This window comes from Glycine max, chromosome 14 (assembly GCF_000004515.6).
Source record: "Glycine max cultivar Williams 82 chromosome 14, Glycine_max_v4.0, whole genome shotgun sequence".
Lineage (NCBI taxonomy): Eukaryota > Viridiplantae > Streptophyta > Magnoliopsida > Fabales > Fabaceae > Glycine > Glycine max.
The window spans coordinates 6,158,237-6,186,083 of record NC_038250.2 but is presented as its reverse complement, the minus strand read 5'-3'; the positions used below and the strand labels follow the sequence as shown (position 1 = coordinate 6,186,083).

The window sequence follows — 27,847 nt, the reverse complement described above, 5'->3', positions numbered from 1 at the left end:
CCATTTGTGCACATATAAAGTTAAATTTTTGAAATAGACATATATGGAGAATATGAATTGAATAAGGAGTATCAGCTTAAAAAAGATGAATACATATTTCAAAATGGAAAACTTTTAACCTCGGAAACATGGTCATTCCTATGCATTAACTGTCACAGTTCATTGATGATAAAGAAAATTATTTCGACCTTTCAACCGAGGATTGGACCACATGCAGTTGATCGCGTAGTAGATCCTTTATAAGGTTTAGCCCCTCTCCTAGATTGTTCTACACTGGTCGATCTGGTAACCATGGCTGAAGAACTCTTGTATGTTTATACTGGGAGAGGTGTCATATCATAAAAAGTTTGTGAGCCTTTGATTAAATTATTGGACTCGTGTGACAGCAGAGTTGTCATATCATAAAGAAGTTGTGCCACTTTTTAACAGATTTAATTTAGTCTTCATTATTTGTATGTTAAGATTTTGTAACATAGATTTACTTCACCCACATAAAAAATGCCATCTAATTAGAGATATAACCACACACACAAGAGAGGGTGTTCAAAATGTTGTTCCTAACATTTCTCTTAACATTGAGCTTGAACTTAAAAGACAAGTTTTGGAAACAAAAGTTTTCTCTTAAAGTAGATGAAAGACATAGTATATGTATTGTTATTTTAAAGAGACTAGAGGAATACGATTTAAAGTGATAATGAAAGAATATGTCATATCATAATTTTTTAAGATTAATTATCTAGAATAAATTATATAAAATAGTGGAGAAATTAACAAGGGTGTTACACATAAGATATAAATGGGTTGTCTAAAATGGGGAAAGACATTGGAGATGGTTTGTGATTATAAAGTATGTATCAAGCTCAAAGATAAGTTTAGTGTGCAATTATACATTCAACGTTATACTTTTGGATTTTAAAAGGAAAAAAATGAGAGAAAGGTGAGATTCACAAATAAGGATGAGATGGATGTATGACGATATAAGAAAGAATAAAATATAGCAGGATTATATATGAGAAATAATTATGTAACATTGATTGAGAAAAAAATGACAACAAATAGGATAAGGACCAAAACCTAATTAACTTATATGTGCGCATAGAGACTAAAACTTACAATTTTTCATATATAAGAGAAAAATTGTAAAATGAAAACAACTATAAAAACTAAAATTATGAATTAAATCTTGAATAAATGTTGCATATACACAATACTTATAACTCTATGACCTAAACAATTAGACCATTGTTATAGGCAATGTCAAAAAACACCCCGTACTTTAAGCAATAGTTTTTATTACCGCGATACCATAACATAACGTTCCTCTAAAAAAAATAAGTTATTACAACGTGGGCATCATATATTTTACACAATAGTTTTTATTACTGTGTGACCATAAGTAGAAAAATCGCTGTCCATAGAAAAACGCAATGACCACTTAAAGTCGTTACCAAACCATCGTCTACACTTTTAGTGACGTTTTTTTTTTTTGTAATTTTTTTACCACCATTTTTAACTCGACAATTATATAATATAGAAAAGATGCCAACACGTTTGCATATACGACTGAGTCTTCATAAGCGTACCGCGTACTGAAAGATTGCTTGTCTGTATGTTTATCTCCATAATAATCTTTGATTACAAAGCAAAAAATATCGTTTTTGTCGTAATTATATATCTTCGGGGGGGCTTTAAGCCATTATTCAAAAAGTACACAATTAGTGGTCCTCTCTTGCACGAGCTGGACTTTTCCTAAACATTATAAAAAGATGTTATTTGCACATACACCACATTTTTGTTTTATTATTTTTTCACTTTCTTAATTAGTTAAATAATTAAAAAGTGTGTTAATTATTTTATTGGTCAAATTAAAAGAAAGAGTACAGGCCTAACAACAAAGTACTTGTACATGGAAACATATATTTACCCTATTAACAGTGGGCTAATAATAGATTAATAGTATAACTAGAACCATTTTTAAATAATTTTATTTTAAGGACAGTCGATTAGTGATGCCAAAAACCACCAGGCTCTTTATGACTCATTTTGACAAATCCTGAGTGTATATAAGCAAAATACGAAGTTTCGTTAGATGTTATTAGAAAGGTGCTTCTCCTTCAGTTATGTATCTGAATAAGAGTGTCAAAAGCCAACACACAGTGTCATAGATCACTAATTTGGTCCCGCAAAACAAACCACACCACACACACTCGTGTGTTTTTTCTGTCATCGGTTTATCATTTGCGCCATTCAAGTTGCCACAGAAAACATCTTAATTTTTTCCCCACTTATAATGTTCCATTTGACTAATGCCCACAACCCAGAACAGTAAAGTACTCCCCTCACTCGTGCAAGCAGAAATTATTGAATAATGTTAGTTGGTGGATGGAGGAGAGAGATAAAAAATAAAAAAAGAAAAGAGATATGAAGTGTTATATGGACCAACTCTCGACTTGATGGATTGATCTTGTCTTACGTATGAAAAAATTTCATTAAGAGAAGTTAATTCTTAAAATAAATCTTAATATCATAAGAAATTAATCTTTAATATTCTGTCTAAAAATTTCTTGATTCACACACACAAAAAACAAAAATCCCTACTTGATCCATCCAGAATATCAAATTCGTTCTCATATAGACTATGCTTACTAAATCTACAACGCGGTATGAAGCCGATGTTAATAACAAGTAACAAAATATGTAGCAGGTTTAATTTCCAACTAGCATGGCACGCAAATTGTGTGCGTCTAATGGTTTGTCACTTCATCCATGTGTAACAATAACAGTCCAATGGCTTTTCCCGTCAAATATTTACCATATGAAGTCAAACTCAACGATCAAGTATGATATCTTTCATGCTTTTCATCTTTCTCATACCCTTATTCACTAAGGCATTGGAATCCCTACAACATATACGTTGTCACCTCTAGGTCTACTGCTTGAACACATCCACAACATAGCTAATCCCAAAGTGCGATATCTCCACCAAACAAAAAGTAATAGGTATTATATGTGATGTGACGAGAAAGATAGAAAAAAATAAGTTGTAAGAGAATGAGATTTATGCTTATAATTATTCAAAACTATTATTACTATATGGTAAAAAAAACGTTATTTTATGTCATCTCGTCTAATTTATACATAACACATAATTAACTTTTTGTTAATTTACAAAAGAATTATTAAAATTTAAATATGTGTCATATATACAGATTGTTTGAGACAAGTGACAGATCCATGTATGATTGAGGTGGTACAAATGTATCCTTAACTTCGAGAAAATATAAATATATATCCAGGTGTTGTTATCCTTTTACCCCATCTCCTATTTTGAACCCCTTGCTTTCAAATTTTTAGCCATTGTCAAATTTTGTGTTTTATAATTGGCTATTTTTTTTCTTAAGTTTTGTTCTCTTTTTATCTCACTAAGTATTTTTTAATGCTTTATTCAATTGAAATATTGAAGATTTTAATTATTCCATTTTCAATTTACTGTACTTTATTTTAATATTTAAGTCTTTAATTTCATTTTCATGATAATAATATTTTTTTAAATAAATTTTCTCAACTAACTCTAGTCCTAATCTGCCACTATTTGCGATTATATATTATACCCCAGACAAGTAATAATTTCTCCCTCCAAATGTTAAAACACTCAATCTTCTTCTCACGTTCCATTAAATTACAAGGCAAAGCTACTCTTTTAATTAGCTATGTAAGCTTAGTAGCATACAAACCCAGTGATCCACAGATTTATCAGAACCCCGATTCTCTTATCAATTTTTGGATAGCTAGTCTGATCACTTTAATAGGTTAGAAATAAGTTAAAGGAGTATTAATTAGGAGGATCATAAGTTAGTTCATTACAATATTTTGGCCAAAGAAGTCTCACATAAGTTGAAAATCCGATGACTCAGTCTCTCACACTATTATAAGTATGCCTACAAAATACAGATTCTAATGAGCTGCATTGCTCGTGTGTGGTGCTATGCCCTCATACTAAGAGTCTGTTTGAGAAAAAGTTAGTTGAATGTAATTTATGTTTTCACAAAAGTAACGTCACTTCTATTTTTTGTTGTTTTGAAATACGTAAATTTTCTTTTGATTGACAGTACTGTGACATATTTTAACAGATAAAAAAAAAACAAAAATAGAAGTTTTGATCCTTTTACAAAAATACTTCCACCTCAAATATATTTTTTCACTAAATTTTCAAAACATGCACTTAATTACAAGACTCACATACAAGTGACTAGTAGTACCATTTTACATTGCTCATGGATGGATGATTGAAGATAGAATTCACAGTCAAAGTGAAAATGGTAAGAAAAAAAAAGGGTGATGATGCTCACACAAAAGCTGCAGAAGAGTAAGGACGCGAAACCCGGGAAGCAACACAAGTGGTCAGACTGGAACACTGCGTGTGAGTAGTACAACACACACACACACCAAATCTGGCTACGTTACCCCTCGTAAAAACCCCACATGCCCTTTTCCCATCACCTCTTTGGTCCACACCCCCTAACCATGGTTATGCTTATTACTTTTCCACTCTCACCACACTTCCTTTTGGGTTAGTTTTCTTTTCTTTAGTTTAGTTTAGTCAAGGCTACTCTTCTCATTTCATCTTTGCTCCCCCCTCTCCTCTGCACACACTGTCTACTACACTACTCTACTTTCTTCTACTAGCATAAGCAATTAAGCATATAGCTACTTCTTTTCTTTTTCTCTCTTTTGTTTTCTTTTCTTTCTGATGTGTGTACTGTGGTAGAAAGAAAATATGAAAGTAACGTGTAAATTAGAATGACACTAGGCGGAACGAATGGACAAAAAAGGAAAGTGAAAGATGATGCTATGAATGGTTTATTTAATTGGCACCCGAATGAAGACTTATAGTCATTTGTTTTTTATTCCACTATAGTTTACAAGGGGTCTTGATTTTATAGCGTTTCCAGAACCCGGATTCTGGTCAAAGATATTGGTCTTCTTGCAAAATAAAAATAAATAAATAAAATAAAGAGAGAGAGAGAGAGAGGAGAAAGTGCGTGATGTTAGTATATGTATGTGGGTGTGTGTATTTTGCATTAGAAACAGAATCATCTTTTTTTTCTTCCTATCCTATCTAGTGAAAATGAATTGAAGGGCTAAAGCATGAAAGATTTGATATTGATCTCTTGGAATTTGAAAGTTTAGAAATTGGAAAATAGTAGTGAGAGTATTGATGATGGGCAAGAAGAAGCCACAAAAAACTAAGGAACTTTCTGTGGCAATAGCTGAAGCATCATCAACAATAGATGAGAAAGAGCAACATGAAGTTCAAGTTCAACCTCAACCTCAAGCTCCTCGAAAGAGAGGTAGACCTCGTAAGATTGTTTTAAAGTTGGAAGAAAGTGAAGAGGAAAAGGCACAAGTGATAGAGCAAGGAGGAGCACAAGGCACAGAGAGTTCAATGGAAAAAGGTACAACCAACGAGGAAGAAGGAACATCATCGGCATGCATGAGGGTTACAACAAAACAAGAAGAGATACAACTTCCAAAAGTGGAGCCATCGAGAAGCAGAGCTAGGAGGAAAAGCAAACCCAGAAAGAGCAGTTAATTAATTATATATATAATCATTGCTCCTTTTTTCTCTTCTCTTTTTATAATTTCTTTCTTTCCCTTCTACTTTTTTCATGAAGCAATTAATTCTAGGTTGGTTCCTTTGGTCTTGCCATGTTTTTTTATTTCGGTGAATATTGGTATTTAAAACTGATATTGTTGTTGTTGGGGAACACAAGTGTCAATAGAAACACTTGAAGTTTTTATTGGTTTAGTTCTTTGGTGTAAGTGGTTTATCTTATCTTTGCGTGGACGATATGTACTGTGTTATGGTTGGTTCCATTAGTTCAATTACTCGTTTCTTTAGTTCAACTTGAATATTACTAGTATTATCCATTGCTTCATTCACACGCAGAAAAGAAAGTTAATCAAGATGTTCTTATTAGGATAAACGATAATACTTATCTTATTGGGTATTTTCTTAATCTTCCAAACCAAAGCTTCTCTTTTGCTCTCATTTCCCCCCCTCTTTATAAGCTATTCCATCATCAGTTTGATGCTTGCATATTAATATCTAACTTTTTTGTTGTGTTTTGTTTGTTGCTTGAAAGTATAGTTGTTTATAAACGATAATAGTATTGGGCATGTTCTTAATATTCTATAACTATCTTTTTTCTGTGTTTTACCCCTCTTTATACTATACCATCATGGCATCACTAGCTTGATATTTGCCTACCGATTGATTATGTGGATTTATATAGTTTGATATTGGGTATTTTCTTAGATATTCCAAAGCTCTTTTATTTCCCATATACCTTAACCATCATCAACTTGATGTTTGATATTACTTAATTATATGAATATATATAGTTCGACTGCTACTATTTCTAATTGTCTCTTGATGAATTCTATTTCTAGTTCTAGAAATTGAAGGTTATTGTTGTATTTTATTTTTCTCTCCCTCTGATTATTATTCTTAGCTGTAATCTACCTTCAGTTCATTGATTGCAAACGATTAAACGAATGGGAGAGTGGGGAAAAGCGAAAGGAACAATAGGACGAAGAGGTGAATATAACAAATGGAATGAAAAGAATCAAACAATAAAGGTCAACTCAAACAGGTAAGGTTTACCTGTGTAATCCGAAAGCTAATAGGGACAGTTATTAGTTATAACAATGACTCATTATTATTAGTATAATATAACAGTAATTTCACGCGTCTTTTTTTTTTAATCTACACAAATCTGGCATGAGACTTCAGAAAATTATACACATTTTTTTTTATGTTTTTAAAATATATTTAAATTTAATGTTATTATTATTGTTATGGATCAGTTGGATTAAATGATTTTGTGCATTAAATCATAGGTGACTTAATTGAAATAATTTTATTAGATTTTTGAAACTTATAATTATTCGTTTGACTTATGAATTTCTTGGAATAATATTAAAATAAGATTGATTCAATGATTCCATTGATCATATACTATTCATTTGGACATATAAATTTATCGAGATAACTTAAGTTTTTAATTTTTTTTTTAATAAAAATTGTCTCATTTAAAGTTGGAATATAACATTTAAAAAAAATACTCATTCAATTGAGAGGAGATGTATCTAATTTTCTTAAACATTAGAAAAAGTTTGTATCATTTTTTTAAATATATATATATATATATATAATTTTTTTAAAATCCGATAAAGGTTCGTCGAATTTACTCTATTTTATATTAACTTTAACATTGATGAAAGTTAAAAGTTTCACGTTAAAGAGAGTTAGAGTTAGGGCTATGTATCTGACTTCTCCCATCAATTGAATTCAATGTTCACTCATGGTTTCTCTTATATTACAAAAATAAATAAATAAATAGAGGGTGATTGAGTGAGAGTGAGAAATTGTGCGCGTGGTGAATTAGCAGAGAAAGTCACGTTCCAATGAAGAATGTAGTAGCCGCCTCAACGCAACAATGAATGATAAGGATTGTTCCACTACGTCGGACGTGAACACCACTTTCTTGTGTGCGAATTGCTTAATTCAAAGATAATTATGCTGGAATTAAAACAATTATGACTATTAAAGTTTTTTTTTAGTATTTAATGCATATTAAGGGTTTAAACTCAAAATCACTAAATAATCTTAAATCAATCCCTGCATGTGCATAATCATAAATAGTTAATAAAAATAAGAACAACAAGCATTTTTTTTTAATCGCAGTCATTCCTCTAATTTGGCTTAAAACAAAACGTCTTCATTATTGTTGGATATCAGGTGTGTATCACCTATCTTCTAATATGGTACCTTGTTGCAACTTGCACAATATTATAGTTTGAAGGATTTTACGTGGGTTATGCTGAAAGCACTTAGTAAATTGAAGAACAAGAAATAAAAAGTAAAATTCATTAACTAGTATAAGCAATTCTTTTATTATTTAACCAATCCCTTTGAGACACATCAGGAAGGTTCATTGTCTATTCAACTTTTTTTTTCTTTCTCTTGGACGATATCAATTATGATGATTAAGAATGATTGCCATCATTTATGCTATATTTTGATGGCTAATTACTAAGCTTGCATTTTCTGTTGGCAAAAGGGCTTTTTCCCCTTAAAGAAGGATCGAGTAGTTTGTATTTCTCAAACCTATAGTTGGTCCATTGAATCAATGACAGATTCCGTCCATGGCCTACAACTGGTTTTCATTACTTTCCATCTTAATCTTCTTAAGTGACGTGTAACATTTTTCTCCTTTAATTTTACATGGCAAATTAATGTGGCAACATTGAAGCCGAAGTTCAACATTTGGAAGTCCAAAAGAAAAATAAAATAAAATTGCATAGGGTGACTTAGTGCAATGCTTTCAGTAAGGGAACGAATTAAAGCTAGACGTGAAAAAACAGGTAGAACCCTAGAATTCAATCTCAAAAGCATTAACTATCTTGACGTTGCGTGTGATCAGTGATGATGTAAACTTTTTAAAACATTTAATTTTTTTTAGGTTTCATTTTAAAATATTTAATAAAAATTAAAATAATTGACCTGTCTAAGCAATCTTATAACAATCGGGTAACGATGTCGTTTTATAAAACGCAAGCATGCATACTACTTCTTCATAGCAAGGTCAACCATTCAGTGACAATCAGAAGATTCAGATGATGGCTATCGTAGTCTAATCATTTGTTTATTCTTGTTCTAACGTTCATATCTTTTAGCGTTTGATTAGTTCTTTTAATTAATTTATAATTTAATTGACTAATTGCGGATAATTTTAATGGAACAACTCTCGCGAGTTTCTAAATATAAGTTCATCTTTATTTGAATGAGAATGTACGTAGAAGCTATTTTTAATAGTATTTTAAGAGTTTTCTTATATTAATGTGTTTTTATCGATGAAGTTTAGTTCGATTGGTTGAGTATGATGCATGAATTAATATTATAAATATTTTAACATCATCTTTGATTCTCACAAATAAAAAAAAAGAGTGTTTTAAAAAATTATTAACTTATCAACTGATTTATGTTTAAATTTTAACATTGGATATATAATAAATTATGTTAAGAAAAAATTATTCATCTTATGTGTTAATTATGTATATGAATACTTCATATTAATATCATAATTAAAAATGTTATTATTATTATTTCATCAAATATTTTATCTAATCTTATATACTAATTATGTATCTCTTTCAATCTACCTTATAAACCTTTATTTCTAAATCAAATTTTAATATTTTTAAAAAAATTATCAATAGTTAATAACTTTGTATTACATTTATTTTTTTAACGTAAATCCAAAATATATTTATATTAAAAATATTTATATTTATATTGTACAATACACAGGTTAAAATACTAGTTTTATATAATTTCTCATAACATTAATTTTATTATTTTAAACAATTTAATTAAATTTTTACTCTAACGCAGTCAGTAAAAAGATCTTAAATAAACCATAATTGTACGCTTCTATAGCTGTGCAAAAATTTAAAGAAAAACCAATTAAAAATTTTGTGGGACCGATTAAATTTTTTTTGCTGTTACTTGCACGTAATGCTCGCACGTGTTTCACTTGAATTGCTCTCCAACCATGTATATTTGCTTGAAAAATAATATATAAATCATTCTTTATATTTATTTTAGAGGAAATCATTTTCCATTTTATACATCTAATTAATATCTTTTTTATTTCTTTCTATCACATTATAAATTTTATTATCCTTATAATTTTTTCTCTCTTTTTACGTATTGGATAACACATTAGGTGTCTATCAAATATTTTTCATATTTGCTATTAGAATTGCTCTTGTAGTTTTTACTTTTTACAAGAGCAACCTCCACTGGAAGGACTTTCATAAGTTTATTTGAACAAAACAAAAATGCAAGATAAAAAGTTTATAACAATTTTTAAAACATTACATGGAGTAACATTTATACTTAAAAAATTATTCAATACGTTTATAATTTTAACCTTAGTAATTTAATAAAATCTCTCATTTATCCCTTCCTCTAATATATTATTTTTTTCAATATAACTTTTCCTTTGATATTACATTATTTATTTTAATTGTTACACGTATACTATTTATTTTATTTTTCTAATAAATTATTTGGTATTTCAATAAAAAAATGATAAAAGCTCAAAATTAACTAAAACCTAAAACTATAGTTACATAAAAATATATTTATCTATAGGAATAAATTTTTTCATATAGATACCTTCAGAAAAAATTATTATATAGATTCTTTTTATGCTGTTTTGTATTTATTAATTTGTAGTTTGCATAGTGCGTTTGGCCATGTCTTCTATACGAGTCTAGTGGTATTTTTTTCTTGGTTTGGTCAAGCTTGTAATTTACCCCCTTTTGTATTTATCTTTTGTCGCAATTGGAAAAAGACATTTTGATTTTAAAATTTGTTAATTAACACGAACAGGGCGGTGCTGTACGAGAGAAACTATTGGTTTAAATAACTTTGGGGGATGGGAGGGTCCTAGAAATGGTGTTCCTTGCAATTTGTACAGAGACAAGAATATTGTACTATATTTCGTTCACGGAATAGACCACATGAATCCTATAGACAATGCTGTTCAAGTTGACAACATCCACTACATAGTGAAACTAATTTTTCCAACAAAGATTTGTTTTTTTCAATTCACAAAATTCGAACCCAAAATATTTACAGCCTGAAAATGGATAATTTAACTTCAGAGATTTTTTAATTATGTTTCTGGTCTTTAGAATATATATTAGATAAAGTTAAAGATCTTAGTCTTATAATCTGAAGTTGAAAATGTAATCAGTTCATTATTAAGATTATGATGTTAGATTTTATTCAGAGGTTTGTTCTGTCGTTTTCTCGTTCATATTAATGAAAAATGAATCAAATACAGATTACCATATACAAGGACAAAGTCATGCTGCTTAGATATTTCAATAATTTGTCAAATGCAGGCAAATTGAAAGCAGGGAATCTATATGACCATCTCTTAGTTTACTAGCTTCCCTTGGGGAGTATGATTATGTAGTACAAAAACATTAATATTGGAAACTAATTACGAAAGGAACCTACATTGATGTGAATTAGATTTCAAATCAAACGATTCTATCGTGGTCCAAAGTTGTCTTCAGTCAAAAAGACAGACAGAAAATTGATTTATAAATTTATAATTGAAAGGGACTGCTAAGGAAAATTGACAGAACATAGTAGCCGCTATATGAAAGCATGTTTTGGGGTAAAAGGGAAATCTGATGACTTTTAATACTAGCAAACCAAAATGATTAATAATGTTTCTCGCAAGATCTCTTGTGAAACCAAATTAGAGTAAAAAGTATATGATTAAAATGAATAGCACAAGATGGGACCAACAAGAAAATCACGCATGGTAAAAAGCGTGAAAATGCGATATCGGTACAATGGTGTAGGCAATGGAGGATTTAAGGTAGCACTAATAGAGATGACTGAACCAACAATTCTATAAGAGTGCATTGCATGTGAAGGGAGTGAGTGAGTGACGCAGCATCATCTGGGAAACTGCTTTAGATACCCAATATTTTGATTTTAATAATATACTGCGGGTGGGGTGAGGTGGGAGGTAGGAGAACTTGATAAAGAATAAAGACCGGCATCAATTTCACTATAATAAAAAGTATGTGACATCAACTTAATTCTATGAAAAAATTATTATTCGAGTCCCACAATAACAAAATTTGGCATTAAGTAAGCACCTCTACATTAACTTGTGACAATAATATTTTAAAATTTTTACATTACTATTTAACTCTTATCAGGAAAAAAAGTAGAGCATTACTTTGAGATTTACACGTTCTACATGTTTGCATTGTATTATAATATTTCCATTTAATCTTCCTCTCATGAAAGACCAACTGAAGGAATTTGCTAAAATATTACAACAGATCAACACTAAGCAATGCTTAGTGCAGCAAAAGCTCAAAAACATTGACATCCAAAGTACTATTTGAGGTAAATAAGAAAAAATGTTCTGTTCATTCAACTGCCAATTGGGAAAACATTGGGGCTTAAATACACTGAGATGGTACTAGCCTATAAAGCCACGTATTACAAAACTGTCCTATTGAAGTATGTTGTATAACCTAGAGTTATACACTGAAGAAAAAAGACCAACAGGAAAATGAATGTTGGGTGCCAAAAGCTCTTGAATGTCTAACCTGCTTGATTGCGGGTTGACTTGTGATGTCTCTCTTTCCTATATCTCAATTGTCCTGGATCAAATCCACCTTCCTCTGATCCATAAACAGACCACGATGGTGTGGCAGCCATGTAATCTCTGCTGTCAAAAGATCTTCCAGATGCCACCTGAAAATAAATTGAGGCTAAATATCATAAACAAAACAATAATCCAAATTTGGTCCAAAAGAACAGTAGGACTCAGATACCAACCAGATCATGAAATTTTTCATAGTCTATCCATGTATACCACTGACCATCAATTTTGAACTTATTAGTTTTTGCTAAGAGGACACAGCATGAGTGAGCATGCTCACACGCGACTTCATACTCTCCTTGGCTTTTCAAAGCTAGGGCCTCAGAAAAAGCTTTCACATCAGCATGCCAAGGGACATTATCCATTGTCAATTTTGATGTAGTGGACCTGTGAAGAGCTCACTGTCATTTAAAAGTCTAAAAGCTAGCTGGAGTGCTGGACTAAAGAGGGAAAAAAGTGGGAGACTTACGAGCCACAATATGTAACTCCCTTGATTTCAACAAAGTCAGGTTCTCCTAAACTAAAGAGCTTAGAATAAGCATCAATGTCTGCGGTATTCCAGCCTTTCACCAGGGTCAGACGGTATACAGTTCGCTGATGTTTTTCCTTTAGAGCAGTCAAGGAATCCTGGACATAGTTATGAAAATACAGACAAGCTGATCATCAAGAGGTCAAACTTTACATCAAATGACAAATTACTGGATGAAATCCAACTTAAAAGAAAAAGAAACTGAATTAGCTTTTCTTTTTCTGTCATCAAATAATATCTATTACTAAGATTATTAATACTTGTTAGTAGACAACTAATCAATTCCATTCTTTATAATGATAAAAAAACAGGTTCTAACCAAAAAAATACTCCCTCGGTCCTTTTTATAAGAAACAAATTGGTGGTGTACCTTTTGTCCTAATTATAAGAAACATACACCCTTTTTCAGATGTATTAATTGCTAAATTCCTTTTATAACCTTAACTTATTGTGAAATCTATTAATGAGACACTCACTCATTCCCCCATGCAAGTGGACACATTCATCAACCTTTTAACAAGTCACACTCGTTGGTGGGAAAAGTTATTCCTTAAATTACACGTAATAATGTCATCAAATATAAGTCATAATCATTATTTAAACCATTTAATTCTATGAGTAATTTGGGAATAAAATTAAAATTTATGACATTATTAATTAAAATTAAGTAAAGTAATTGTTTCCATTGGCCTTGATGAATTAGTAATTTGTTAATTTTGTTCTTTTTCATAAAAGGGCCAGAAGAAGTATTTGACAAACACATAAAGCATATTTCTACATTAGGAATCTAATTGAATTGTAAAAAATAATAATAATAATAATCCCCTTCATGAATTATTAGATACCTATCCGTCAGATTCACATTTTAATTGATCTTCAACTTCTAGTTGAAAATTTAAAAAGTGAACCCTCATCTTATTTTACACTGTAAGAACCTTGTCTCAATAATACACTTTACAACACATTCTTTCCAAAACACTACTATTGGGTGAAATTTATTAGAAATCACAAAATTAGAAGTAAGGCCCCACCCATGGTAACGAATGATTTTGAAGTGGAACTCACATGATTTTGAATCATAATAAATTTTAGCCAATGGTAACGAATGTTGCTAGCATTTCTCCTATAAACATTATATAAACTAACTAATTTTGAGAAATTTTCTGTCAAGACAACCAACAAGGACAGAAAAACTTATACTTGATCGTGTCACTTGTGAAATTTCATTGCCATCTTAAAAGAAGGATAACTATATTGATTTGGTATACTCAAAAGACACCATTGGTACAAAATTGTTGATCTAGCAGGTTCCCACCTTTATGAAATCGAAAAACCAGTCCCCCTTGACTTATATGAATATGGGTTGCTCAACATATCTGGAAACCAAGGAGAGCATTCTTTTGCAGATATTATTACACATTTTCAATATTATTGATAGCATTTATATATCCTCCCTATTCATTGCGGGTTGATTATTTTGTTGACACAGGCTTGCTTACAATGCAGTAAGGCCCCACCCAAATGAGTATTATACAAAGATTCTTCATGAAATTCCACTAATAACTTGCTATTTTGATCCTTTGGAACAACTCAATGAATTTAGTATATTTGCTTAAAATGTGATTGGAATGCTCTTTTTAGAAGGCTTGAATGATCATAGATCAGATCTATACAATTTTTACAGTAGGAAGATTAGCTATTCACAGACTAGTAATACCCACTGTTTCTTCTTTGGGATTTAGCACTGACATCCAAGCTTCAAAATTGGTAATCATGAAGGAAAAAGGGTCTATTATCATCCACAAACTAAAGATTCTAAAATAAGCTCTTAAACAACAGAAAAAAAACATATGCAATTCTGTTAAGCTGCTCCCTAGAGTAGTTAGAAGGATTTTTTCTAAAAAAATAAAAGTAAAACATACAGTTACTCTTCCATCTTCATACACTTCGTAAGGCATGGTCAGATTCTACTAAGAAAATATAAATCTAAATTTTCACTTAGAGAATGGGAAAATACTTACAATGAATCGCTCCCAGAAATCTCCGAAGAGTGGTCTATCAATTGCCTTCAAAGAGTCCTTTGTTGCAGCATCTACACTTACATATAACTGCAAGGGGGAAATAAGAATATCAAGTTTGACTAGCATTAGCATAACCAACAAGAGTTTAATTTGGAAAGTCTAAAAGTCACAAAACCTGGGTGACAGGTTTCAGTGACTTAATTTTCTCTGGAAATTGTGCATTTGTAACTAGAAAAGTGGAAATCCTCCTTTTGTGCAGCTCATCCACAAGTGCATTTATCCCTGGATACATAATAGGTTCACCAACAAGAGATAATGCACAATGACGTGGTGAGAGGCCTTCAGATAATCGCTCCAAGGTGACTCCTACAGGAAGAGTTAAATAAGCCAATTTAGAAACTAATCACACAACACAATGATGTGGAGAAAGGCGGGGTTGCTCTAAAGCTAATCTCCCCAATATCAGTCAGAATTGATACTTAACAGGGTACTTAAAGTGAGCCAATTTCTTTTGATTTATAAAAGGCTTAAATACATTTTTCGTCCCTGCAATTTAACACTTTTTCATTTTCGTTCTTGCAAAAAAAAAAAATATCATTTTAGTCCTTGCAAAATGTGTTTGTTTTGTTTTTCGTCCTTAAAGTGCTATCTAAAAGGGCTTTTAACAGTAAAAAAATGTTTTAAACAGTGAAAAAGTGCTATCTAAAGCGCTTTAAGGATGAAAAACAAAACAAACATATTTTACAAGGACTAAAACGAGAAAAAAAATTGCAGGGATGAAAATGAAAAAAACGCTGAATTGCAGGGACGGAAAATGTATTTAAACCTTTATAAAATTACACACAGTATGGCAATATGGAAATTAATATATCAAAATGGGTCTTGTCACCATAGAAATTCACAGGCATTAGGAAGTGCCATCTAGATAGAAGACAGTGTTGATATAACACATACAATCACTGAATAAAAATTAACATTGGATTTTTTTTTCAATGACATCATAATTTAAGTTTTGATTGAGAGCATGATTTGAATGAAGGGGTTTGAAGGGAAATGGAGCGACAATTAAATTTTTATTTTTGAATTGGGAGGGATATAATGTATTCCAGTGGGATGATTGAAAGGTTGCATGCATTTAAAAAAGTTCTCAAACAAGAGAATATCTACTTGAAATGAAAACTTTACCCTCCCCTTCTCTTTCCCTCTAAACTCCTTCACCATAGCACATCCTTAGTCTGCCCAATGCTTTCAATGAGAGCATGGTAACTGACAGTACACAAGATATGATCAAGGGCTAGCAGCATCGTTATTGACCTATCACCTATGTATGTCCATCAATCTGACAAATAGCCTTATACTACTTCAACATGATTGCAGCATAGAAACAAAAATTTACCAGGAACTCCTTTCATTTGTTTAATCATATTTGTATGCAGGTCTATTGCAGAATTTACAATCTCTATTGGATCATCCATCTGCCACTGCCAACTTTTCCCTACTGGATTTGTGTGATGCCTCCAGCAGAAAACACATTTATTAGCACATGCCAAGCTAGGGGTTGCCTCCATGCATCTGTAACAACTCCAAAAAAAAGAATGACATGGTAAATTTGGCAGCTGAAATATGGTCGCCAACATATAAAACAATAAATAAATCAAGATAAGGTCACCAACAGTATGGCCAAGCTTCAGATGGTGCGGAATGGCAGTCCACACCAGTATGATAATAAATTCAAGCACCTAGTGTTGCCAGCTAAAAGATAATGAACGAGTTGTAGCATGTCAAGTTGCCATTACCTGTGACTCTCAATTCCATAAAACGAGTGCTTATAGCAACCACCTCGACCTCTAAGCTGTGCCTTGGTCCATCTACAAAGCTTGACACCACTATGCGACCCAATAATTTTATACCCCTGCAAATTGGTAATCCATGAAGAAAGCCAATTCAAAAAAACAACCTATACCCTAATTCTCATCTACCAAAGCTAATTCTGAATTAAGAACCATCCTAATTAAGCAACACAATAAACTCAACAACTTCAACTAATGCAAATCAAACACGAATTACACAAAGTACCATGTAACATTATCACATTATATACCTGCTTCTCTAAATTTGCTCGAATCACCGGAGTAACCATTTCTCTTCTGCCATTCAATTTCTCATTGCTCTCTTCCCCATTAGCCACCGCCTTCCTCCACGACGGAGCTTTACCAGCAATGTCCTCAAGATCAACAATCTCACTACTATCCACATCAGACTCATCTTCAGAACTCGAAACGACGCCAGATTCCTCAGCACCATCATTATCACAGCTTTCCACAACACTACCACTTTTCAAAACCGCCACAACCTTCTCACACCACCGATCGAAAACCGCATCCACGTCACCGCCGTCGACGTCCCCTTCGAACAGGGGAACGACTTCCGCCGCGCCGAGCGCCCTCAGGTGCTTCGCGAGGCCCCTCGCGACGGCGTTGAAGGAGTCGCCGTAGGCCCGGCTCCCGACGCCAAAGACGGCGAAGCGGCAGCGGGAGAGGAGGAGGGAGCCGGCGCGGAAGTCGGCGGCCGCGTCGGCGAGCCAGGTGGCGAAGAAGCGGGAGGCGGCGGAGGGAGCGCCATCCAGCCACGTGGATGCGACGAGGATGATGAGCGTCTCCTTGGGGAGGTCCTCGGGCTCGTAGTGCTGCGCATCGACGAGGTCGAATGCGACGTCATTGGAGGCGAGGAGGCCGTGAAGGCGACGCGCGAGGGTTTTGGAGGTTCCGGTTTCGGAGACGAAGATAATCTTAGGGTTAGGGTTAGGGTTAGGGTTTAGAAAGAGTTTAAGGTGTCTTAGGCGGTGATATTTGTAGAGGCAGTAGAAGGTGGTGGCGGAGAAGACAGCGAGGAGTGTGAGACGCGCGGGGACTGAGGATAACGATATTGATATCGACATTGTTGGAGTAGAAAATGGAGATTATGAAAGAGAGAGTGATGAATAGTGATAGTAGCTAACTATTATGTGTTGTTGTTATTGAAAAATGGGAGTGAAGTGAAGAGTGCGTGTGCATGTTTTTAGTTCATTGATCTGTTTGCAGCGGCGAACACCATCGGAGGAATCAGCCAGCGAGAGCGAGCAAGAACCCTCTATGAGGGGTTTAAACTTGCAGCCCCGGTTCCTGTGTTATTGTTATTGACTTCGAGTCGATGCGAAAGTGGTGAAATAAAGGATAATAAGAATCATTTGAACAGAAAAAGAAAAAATGAAACAGAATTATATGAAGAAGAATTCTTTCTGTTATTTGAATTGTTTAAAATAAAATAAGATGAAATAGGACAAGATTAAAAGGCTTGCATTTTATCCTACTTTACTTAAAATTGTATATACTATTAGAAATAAGAAACTATTCCTTAATTTTTGTTATAAAAATCTTTTTTAAATAAATAAAAGAAAAAAGTATTTTACAATACAAATCGTGTCCCATAAAGTTAGAACTATTAACATTTTTTCAGATATATGAAGCATAACAATAGTAAGAAGTAAGAACATTTCGATTTTGTAAAAAAAAAAAACAAAAAATCATTTCAATTTGTCTTTCATTTTGAAATCCTAACCACACTTCTTGCAAAAAAAAAATGAAAAAATGAAAAGGACTTGTTGCAAAATTGTTCAAAGTTTCACCAAATTTCCCAAATTTGAACCGTGCAAATAGCTTTATATCTCAAATTCATCATAAACTTCCAATTATTTGAGTTAAAGGATAAAAAGTTTAGAGGTTTTAGCCTTAAGGTAAAGGCAAAATTACCATAAGAACTTAATTATAATCATTTAAAATTTGAATTAAATTTGAACAAGAGTAGGAAATGTTTGGAACAGTTTACGGAGGCCTTATTTAAACTTATGAAAATAGCTAATGACTTATCAATAAACTTGGTAAAACTTTTCAAAACAAATTCTTTTTAGTTTATTCTAATATTTTTATAGTCAAATTTATGAGATAATAACATATTAAATAAAAACTTTAGTTTTTTTATTTATTTATCCAAATATACCTTAAACTCCACACTACTTGTTATACATGAACTAAAACTACAATTAGAACTTAATTATACGGGGAGGATTGGTTAAATTTGATGATTGATAGATTTGTTGGAAGAAGGATGCCTATAAAAATTCCTTCATTCACATCATTTCAAGTTGAAGAACATGGTAATACAACTCGTACTTGTGGTTGATGTTATACAAGAAGAAAATTGCAAATAATATGAGACTCAAGGCCTCCACATAGTTTTCTGTGCACACAAGATACCCTCCTTGTCCTGAGCAAAAGTCATTCTAATCTCCCACTGCATACTTTTCAATATTTCCTCCAACGGATTTAGAATTTCAACTTTGTCACGTATGATTATCCAACCTCCTGGCCGTAATATACGGTCCACCTCAACAACAATGGTCACAGGCTGCTTGCACCTGCAAAATAATTGTTTCAAGAACATGGAAGCAATTTGAATTTGATCACAAGTTTCACCTAGCAGGAGCAAGTTTTAAAACTCATATTAAATTGTAATACGTAATTCTAAGTTCACCACAATCCTCAGAAACCTAAGCATTTAATGTCACATAACACCAAGAATACTCCTTAATTGCTTATGTGTTTAAAGAAATGATAAGTGATTAGGGGGTGAGTTTGTTTAAACTTTAAAATAAGTGTTTTTGAAACAAACTTTTTTAATAAGCATATAGGATTGTTTCTTAAATGTCACATAACACCAAGGATACTCCTTAATTGCTTATGTGTTTAAAGAAATGATAAGTGATTACGGATGAGTTTGTTTAAACTTTAAAAATAAGTGTTTTTGAAACAAACATTTTTTTAATAAGCAAATAGGATTTGTTTTTTGAAATAAGCAGCAAACTATTTATCTCAAGTAAAAGCAGTTTAGACAAACACATAAGCAAAAACATAAAACTGCTTATTTTATCAAGCACTTTTAAAAAAACAAGGTTAAACAAACTCACCCAATCATGTGATACCAACCAGCGTGTGTACTCAGAAGTATCATGTCAGCATGTAACACCTTTAAAATTTTTCTAGACGCCTAAAAATAGTGTTTGGAAGAATAAAACCAAAATTCATTAATTTTCCAAAGACCAAAAATAGTGATTTCAAACTTTAAAAGGATGAAAATCAAAGAAAAGAAATCTACAAAGACCAAAATCAAAAGTCGTTCATATATATGGACTAAAAACATACTTAAACCTTCTAACTTTACTACAAGCCGCAAGAACCAAACCATTTAATGTCAAGAACATCAAGAGAAAAAACATACATAAAACAATGTAAGACATTGTTGAATCATACCTGTTTTTGAGCCGTGAGAACAAATGATCAGCATGCAAAAGGTCATATGTTCTTGGATAAGTGCCAAATGATTCACACCAATCATGGTATATACCAATAAGCCCACGTTCAAAAATGATGGGAAGTGTATCCGGTGCATGAACAGGTACTACATTCATCACCCAGACCTTTTGTTGAGAGAGAGCAACAGCCAATCTGTATTTTCAAGGAAAAATTGTTAATTTGTTTTTACCAGTGTTCCTAACACGTGTAGGAAATCATGCAATGAACATAAACATGTGCATTAAATATGTGTAATGTAAGAGAAAAAAAAATGCAGCTCACTCATTGATGCAAGGATTATCCATGATATCTACAAGCTCTAAGACTTTCAAATTGAGAACAAAATCAAGCTGGTTTTCTGGCATACCCTCCGTAGACAGATTTCATGTCCATTACATTCCGGATACTTGTCCAGTTGATGCCCAATCCATTGAGATATGACTTATTAGCAACAGCATTCCAGTGGTTGGTGTCTGCAACCACTTTCTCTTTGTTGTTCACCCAGTCAGGATAAGATTCGAGCCTCTTGGGCCATTCCTCAGGCCACTCTGCTCCGTGTTGTTCAATTCCAATTGGAATGGTGTGCAAACAAGTCTTCATGGAAACATACCTATTCAAAGAATATTGAAAAAATAAGTCATACTATGTGATGAACTCAAGCTGCTAAATGCAGTAAACAAACAGCTTTACACACACACAAAAAAAGCCATAATATAGCACAAATGATGAGTTTGGTGTGGAAGTATCCTAAGCATCTAAACATAATGCAATTCAATTATAGACTTTTTCCCAGTTTGGTTTGGAAGCTCAAATGATCAAAATTATAATCAGAGGCTGCACTATCATACTAATGTGCAATTATATGGCATTACCAGATCAAAGAAGTTCTTCTAACATAAAGTAACACAGAAAAATCAGGTTCGCATGTTGAAGATAAATACACATTTTGACATTGGCATTCAACTATATGAAAATTATAACTGGACATGCATTGTAGAAAGCAATTTCATATTACTAGAAGACCAATTTTGCAAAATAATATTTACAGTAGGATACCAGGCTGCATCAGGATTTTCATTTTCTTTGCAAAGTGGTGGAACCTTCTTCCTTCTCAATTCGTAAATGTCATTTCCTTCAGGCTTTTGATATATTTTAACTCCAACTTCACCAACATCATCACTTTTATGCGCCAGAACATTCCAACAAATAGATGCGGTCAATGTGGTCATGGCTGGAAGAGAAAAGACACGTAACTGTCACTTGTATGGCATTTCAATTGTCAAGGTTCATATCTACACAAAGCATTGCCAGATGTGATACACACTGCAAATTTTATATCTTACAGGACATATAATATGATCATTTTATGCTAATTTAATTTATTTTCCTATATTTATTTTATATTATATAATATTTGAAATGTATAATTATTACCAATATAATCTGATCAAACCAATAGAACATGATAAAAAAAAAAAGTGGTCCATTTTTTACAAAATTAATAAACCTAATTAAATATGTCGCTTCAGTTTTGCTAAAACAAATGGTCAGTGAATAGAAATAGCATCAAGTTAGCAGTATCATAATAACCACACTTAAAAGACAGGGTGAAAAAAGGAATCTTTGATAAGAGACAGAGTTCCTTTATTACATCTGTGGAGGCACTTTTGAATCAAATGTGAGACCAACCTTCTTCTTCTTCAATGCTGTCATGTTTAGTTGACATAATAAAGTATCCACCAGGTCGTAGAATCCGATTCATCTCTAATAGAAGCTTACCACCTGAAAAAGTGGGGAAATGTAACCTATTCTTCTAACAAAATAAATATAATTTGGAGAAACTATTTTCAGAGACAAGTAACTAAAGACAGGAACACAAACCATTGGAATGCCAAGGTATGCCGCAGCCCCCACAATGTATAGCATCAAAACTTTGACTTGGAAAAGGAAGCCTCCTTCTACTAAAAGGGCTAATCACTGCTGGGATGCCCCGCTCAAGCGCCACCTGAGCTAAGTCCACTAGGTCATTCTTCAAGCCTAGTGATAATGTTAAAACCTCCTTGTCAAGGAGAGCAGCTGCAAAGCTCGAATCTGTACATCCAATGTCCAGAACAACACGAATATTTTTACCCCATTCAATGTCTGGTACCATCTATAAAATTCAGAATGAGTTTCAAGATGTTTCCAAGATGACAGCAATAAACAGTAAAAAGAAAAGTATTCTGTTAGGTAATAGTTGTTGTAACTCTAGCTAATATAAACAAACAATCAAACATCAATATTGCCATCAGAATGCAATTATAGAATATGTAATTGTGCAAATAAAACCAAGGTTGAAAATAGTTGTGACAAGACAATCCTAGAAATTTCATTGTCACAAGCATTTTTTTCATCTTATTGTATCTGTTACTGTTAGAATATATGGCAATATCCAAAAGCATCTTATCATAGACCACCCTTAAGGATTAATTTTCGTATTTCCTCATTATTTCTTAGGATTACTTACAAGATTTTCCTGTCATATCATGATTTGTTTCCTTAATTAGTTAAAATTATGGTAGTAATTAGTATAAAAATGAGAGTTAGTGCTCTAACTTTTATGAGTAGAATAAATAATATATGCACTAACACACTATCATCCAATCACAAATTGTCATGTATGATAAGTTTATTAACTTTCATAGTGTAAAAACATTTACACTGATAGTGCATGCCCATCAAACTCTTACGAATATATCAAATTGTTTTGTTCCCTAAAATTTGGAGTTTTACTTTAATTTCAAATTAATTCCTTCATGCAAGTTCAGCCTTCTTCCAGTTGTGTTCTTCGTTTAGATCATCTCTTCATCTTAGCTCCCACTATGCATTTTATTGGTGTGTCTTAGACAATTTTCTGGCTATTATGTCCTCCTTTCAGTGATCATTGATCATGTTCTCTATTTTAGCCATCTTATCATTGGTTTCTTCTACCATCGTGACATCTCCACCATGCCCTAATACTCGTGTTTCTCTCCAAGTTTCTATCTCCTCCGCCGTGCATTTTTTTGGTGTGTTTCAAATAAACTCTAGTTATCGTTACTATTCCCCACTATTGGTCATCATTCTTACTTATTTCTCCTTTTTGGTTCAAATCATGAACTGAGGTAAAAAAAAAAAAAAATCAACCTACTCTCATGGCTTTCCCAAAGAAATCAATTTGCCTCGTGACTTTACCAGAAGTATCAATTGGCCCCACAATAATCCCAAAGAATTGTCATAGTTCCTTCAATCTACAATCTCAAATTATATAGTTTGATTTATTTTTTTATTTAAAGGGTTTGTTTGTAACATGCTTAAAGCTAAGTAAGTTTTAGCTTGGGGGAGAGAGTTAGAATATATGGAAATGTCCAAAAATATCTTATCATATCTTAGAGTATCCAAAGAAAGTTTATTTTGTTTGGGAAACTGAAATAATTCTTCATTAAACAATATTCTTGTCATTGGCAATACACGGAATCATTTATTTTATTTCCATGATTTAGATAAAAGAATTGCAAAGCTAGAGGTCATGACTCATGACAGTTGGTTGATGTTGTGCAATTACACACTTACACAGGAACATGAGCAGCATTGCATTTGAGAAGAGGTTCAAACCTTAGGAACTAAAGCAACAGTGAGACAGTGACAGTGGCAGCAGGGTGTTGCCATAATAACTGACATATTTTATGATACAAAATTAAAATGCTGATAGTTTATGAGCTAAAAGAATTGACAATGATTTTCAAGGCATAACACTTTGAAAATAAGTGTCAAGCTTACTGAACTGGCCAGTATCTAGATCTTGAAATTATCTAAATACATGAAGTACACACCATATATATTTTGTAGTGTTAAAAGTGGAGACCTACTATAACTGGTAATTTCCCTTAATTCATTGTTCTCTCCTCATAGTATCTCAGGTATAATGAAAAAAATATATATCATCAAATTACTATCAAGTTAATCTCTAATGTCATTAAGGTAATTCTGAGTTTATAATGCTTGAGAAATAAAACTCTGGCAGTCCCTCTTCTTATTGTTTTGCATCTATTTTGTTTGCCAACAATCATGCTTAAGAGGTACCAAACATAATAAACCCTAGTGGAAAACTTACCTCTTCAATGGACTCAAGATAGTGATGAATCCCTCCCTTCAACTCAGATTGGTTTTGGGGAAAAGTAAGATACTCTCCAGACTCCATCAACCAATTATGCCTTTTTATGTATGCAGCTAGTTTCGGGTGTGCAACATTCTTATACAATATCTGCACTGACACGAGATCTTACCATGAGAAAACAAGAACACACCACACCAACATTTAAGCTTACGAGCCAGTTTGAATAAATTTCAAAGAAAAATGCTAGGAACAAACTCTTTCAAATACACTCTCTCTTATTGGTTGAAATTTATTGAAAATCACAAAATTTTGTGGGTCTCACATCATATTTAATGAACCTCTCTCCTAATTCTGAAGTTTTCAAAAAATTTCAACCAATAGGAAAGTATGTGGTAGAAAGAGCATGTTAGAGAGTGTGTTCCTAGCATTCCTCAATTTCTAAATAAACTCCTATAGGACAAGTGAATAAAATAATTCAAGTAAAATGAATCAAACTTCTTGTAGGAATTAAAATCAACTTATCCACCTTAACTTTTCCATAAGCTACCTTATCTAACTTCTCCATAATCACCTATAAACTTATAATGGCAATATTGTAACTCAGAAATTAAACAGTTATCTCAATTTCATATACCTTCAATTTGCTTTCAGGCCAGGGTAGTGGAAATCCATACCCTTCATGAGGAAGAGGAACCATACACATGAAGGGCGTCCTCGGGCAACTCCTCTCCGTGTGCCGGTAGCTTGGTACCTTCCCACCACCAACTTCAATATCAATGCAGGGAATGTAATTATGCTTGCTTCTAGTGCTACACAGTTTCCAGCTATAGGTAGCATTTGGATTGAACAAGGGTCCTTTCACTTTTCCCTTGCTTGCTTTTCTCACCTCCTCCACATCTTCCACCGCCTCAGAATCACCCTGATCCACAGATTCAGCCAAATCACCGCCACCATCAGCATCCACATCCCCCTCACTCTCTCGATCCACTCTCTCCTCCTCACCCTCCACCTCCACCTCCTCTTCACGCTTCTCTTTCTCTTCCTGGTCATGTTGTGGTTGAGGATCTTCATCCCCTCGATGATTCCCTTTCTCCTTATTATCCTCCTTATGCACGCGTTTCTTCTCTTTCTTTTGGTTGTCTTTTCCCTTGTGTTGTTCAGGGTGGGAAGACCCATTCCCGTTACTTTTTTTCTCACTCTTTCCACCACCACCACCCTTTTTGGATTCATCTTTCTTCAACTTCTGAGGTTTGTGAGAAGAGGAAGAGGACACGGGTTCTGCAATGTCCTCAAAGCTCTCCCTTTGGGTGGTGACAGAGGTTGAAGAAGACGAAAACACCCCCCACACAAAGATGAAGCAGAGACCCAATATGGTCACGGCTGTCATCTTCACCCACAACCCATGAGGGCGCTTTGCTTGCCGAACTAACCGAGCTATGGCCATATATCTCAATCCAACAACCAATGAAAAATATTGAAAATTTGAAATTTCAATAATCGATATCAGCTCTTTGAAGTTTGAACTAGCACTACCAAGTACCACCCTTTTGAAACGAATCTGATCTAAGTCTATTAGTCCAACACAAGAAAATGCAAAGAGTAAATGAATGGTAATTGATAAAAACTTGTTCAAATCTGAGAAGTGAAACAAAGAGGTTGGTTAGGTGGTGTTGCCTTTTATCAGAGAAAATGGTGTCTGTTTCAGAGTGAAGAATGGGAAAGTAAAAAAAAAAAAAATTATAAAAAAAAGAGGGGTTAGTGATGCAAATGGTTACTGTAGGAAAGAAGGGCAGAGGGGGAAGTAGCGTCAGCGGTTGGGGTATCATGGTTAGGCAGAGGATATGTTCCTCGGAGCTTCGATCTGTATAAGGCTGGATACAGAGACATAGAGTATATTATACGTAGTCAGCATTTAATCAACGGTAATAACTAATAATAGCGTGATTAAATGCTTTTTCAGTTTTCTTATAAAGTTTGAATTTGGTAATAGTAATTGTTCAAGCTTTTTATTACATGTAATTTGTTGACTTTGCTTCTTTTTTTAATCCCTATAAAATTATTTTGTTCATTTTAGTCTTTGAAATATTATTTTTTGCTGTCTTCACAAAAAAAAAATTATATATTTTAAGCTTTTTTAGTCTATACTACTAGAGTTGTTCCATTAAAAGATAGCAGCGTCACACTATGGCACCATGCGTTGTTTATGAGGATATATGGCATTTTTATTTTTCATATAATAATGCTTAGCTTTCTAAAGGACATCATACAAAAGGATAGGTTTAAAATGATATGAAGTTTGGGATTTTGCATTCTCAGTTTCTTCTCATTAGACAATTGAGAAGCTAATACACATTTGGGTTATAAGATTTTTACACAAGTAGTGTTGTGTTGTGCAGGAACTTCAACACGTGAGGAGTGAGTGAGACCGCATTGAGAATGAAATGCATCATCTGAACGAGTCTCTCAGGTTAGTCTACAATTTTTCAGATTAAAGAATCCAGATGAAGATACCAAGCAGAAGTTAAATTCGAAACTTGATAAATTGAAGGTTAGGCCTTTTAGGCCCATTCTCATTTTCTCATGTCATGCATAGAAGTCTAATTATGGGAATTTATTTTTAAGTACCTAATTCTTTTATCAGCTTGAAAGAGAGAGTGCGATTAAGTCATCAAGAAGCTCAAAGAAAATTACACCAAAAGGTAGAAAAGCTTTAGCCTTTTCCCAATATTTTAAGTTCTGTTTCTACTGATCAGGGACACTAGAGTTCATGCAATTTACTTTATACAGTTTCACGAGCCATGGGGCCAGCTGATGAAGACTAGTTATCAGAACTCTCGCTTTGCACATCAGGTAAAATTTGACTTCCTTTGAAACTGTACAGAATCACCGTAGCAACAGGAAACTGCACTTTCAGTTGTATTTTTTTTTTCCAGTCATTGCTTTGGTGTTAGATAGCAGACTAACTCTTGCCAAATGATGCCTTAATATGATACCAATGTGTAAAGAACATGTTGGTAAATTATGCATATTATTATAGCCCTTTTCCCCCTCATTTAGAAGCTTGTGAAAATGATTGCATTTTTTTTCCACTTTCCAAATCATAAGTACAAAATTGATCTCAGTGAATGGTAATTCGTTTAATGATGCAGGTTGAGCGATTTGCGTGCCTTTATACTAGCCAAGTATCTAACTTGGCATTGTTCTCTTCAGACAAATACTACAGACCCAGTGAAGATTTTATGCAGCATGAATTTAGCATTTTTGAAAGCTGAACTCTGCTACTGTGTGCTTTGTTCTGCACCCCTTCTCTTTTTTTGGGGGCATATATGGTTGTTGGTGAATAGTGATAGTAACATTTCGAGGTTTTCAAAATCTGTCAATAAGGTGCAAAATAGATACTTATTGAATTTTAATATTAGTTTTGTTAGATACTTTACGGAATTCAATGGCCTTACAAAGCAGTAGTTACACGTTTTACTTGGCTATAATTGCAGTGGTTA

The 27,847-nt window shown here is 33.0% G+C and overlaps 3 protein-coding genes and 1 long non-coding RNA gene across 5 annotated transcripts; 2 read left to right on the top strand and 2 right to left on the bottom strand.

Moving 5' to 3' along the window:
- Positions 1–4,573: 4,573 nt before the first annotated feature.
- On the top strand, positions 4,574–5,901 carry LOC112999396 (uncharacterized). The gene has a single exon (XM_026125556.2). It carries the CDS (start codon positions 5,219–5,221, stop codon positions 5,591–5,593), a length of 375 nt encoding a protein of 124 aa, XP_025981341.1. The 5' UTR covers positions 4,574–5,218; the 3' UTR covers positions 5,594–5,901.
- Positions 5,902–11,862: 5,961 nt separating this feature from the next.
- Positions 11,863–18,072, bottom strand: LOC100799430 (S-adenosyl-L-methionine-dependent tRNA 4-demethylwyosine synthase). The gene is made up of 8 exons (XM_003544365.5): positions 16,927–18,072; positions 16,622–16,737; positions 16,222–16,397; positions 15,001–15,191; positions 14,826–14,912; positions 12,745–12,902; positions 12,452–12,662; positions 11,863–12,367 (listed from the first exon to the last, which is right to left on the bottom strand). Exons 1-8 carry the CDS (start codon positions 17,761–17,763, stop codon positions 12,215–12,217), a joined length of 1,929 nt encoding a protein of 642 aa, XP_003544413.1. The 5' UTR covers positions 17,764–18,072; the 3' UTR covers positions 11,863–12,214.
- An 897-nt stretch (positions 18,073–18,969) lies between these two features.
- Positions 18,970–26,261, bottom strand: LOC100798909 (probable methyltransferase PMT28). 2 transcript variants are annotated; one of them, XM_003544363.4, is made up of 8 exons: positions 24,982–26,261; positions 24,345–24,494; positions 22,094–22,364; positions 21,902–21,994; positions 21,269–21,443; positions 20,580–20,822; positions 20,171–20,365; positions 18,970–19,278 (listed from the first exon to the last, which is right to left on the bottom strand). In XM_003544363.4, exons 1-8 carry the CDS (start codon positions 25,789–25,791, stop codon positions 19,080–19,082), a joined length of 2,136 nt encoding a protein of 711 aa, XP_003544411.1. In that variant the 5' UTR covers positions 25,792–26,261; the 3' UTR covers positions 18,970–19,079. The 2 variants fall into 2 exon arrangements, 1 of the variants encoding a protein (XP_003544411.1); XR_001384727.3 differs by lacking the exon at positions 18,970–19,278 and having other exon boundaries at positions 20,222–20,365; positions 20,495–20,822.
- A 649-nt stretch (positions 26,262–26,910) lies between these two features.
- LOC102660132 (uncharacterized) lies at positions 26,911–27,612 on the top strand. Its single transcript, XR_417899.4, has 3 exons — positions 26,911–27,046; positions 27,135–27,197; positions 27,497–27,612. It is a non-coding gene; the product is annotated as an uncharacterized lncRNA (long non-coding RNA).
- The last annotated feature ends 235 nt before the right edge of the window (positions 27,613–27,847 follow it).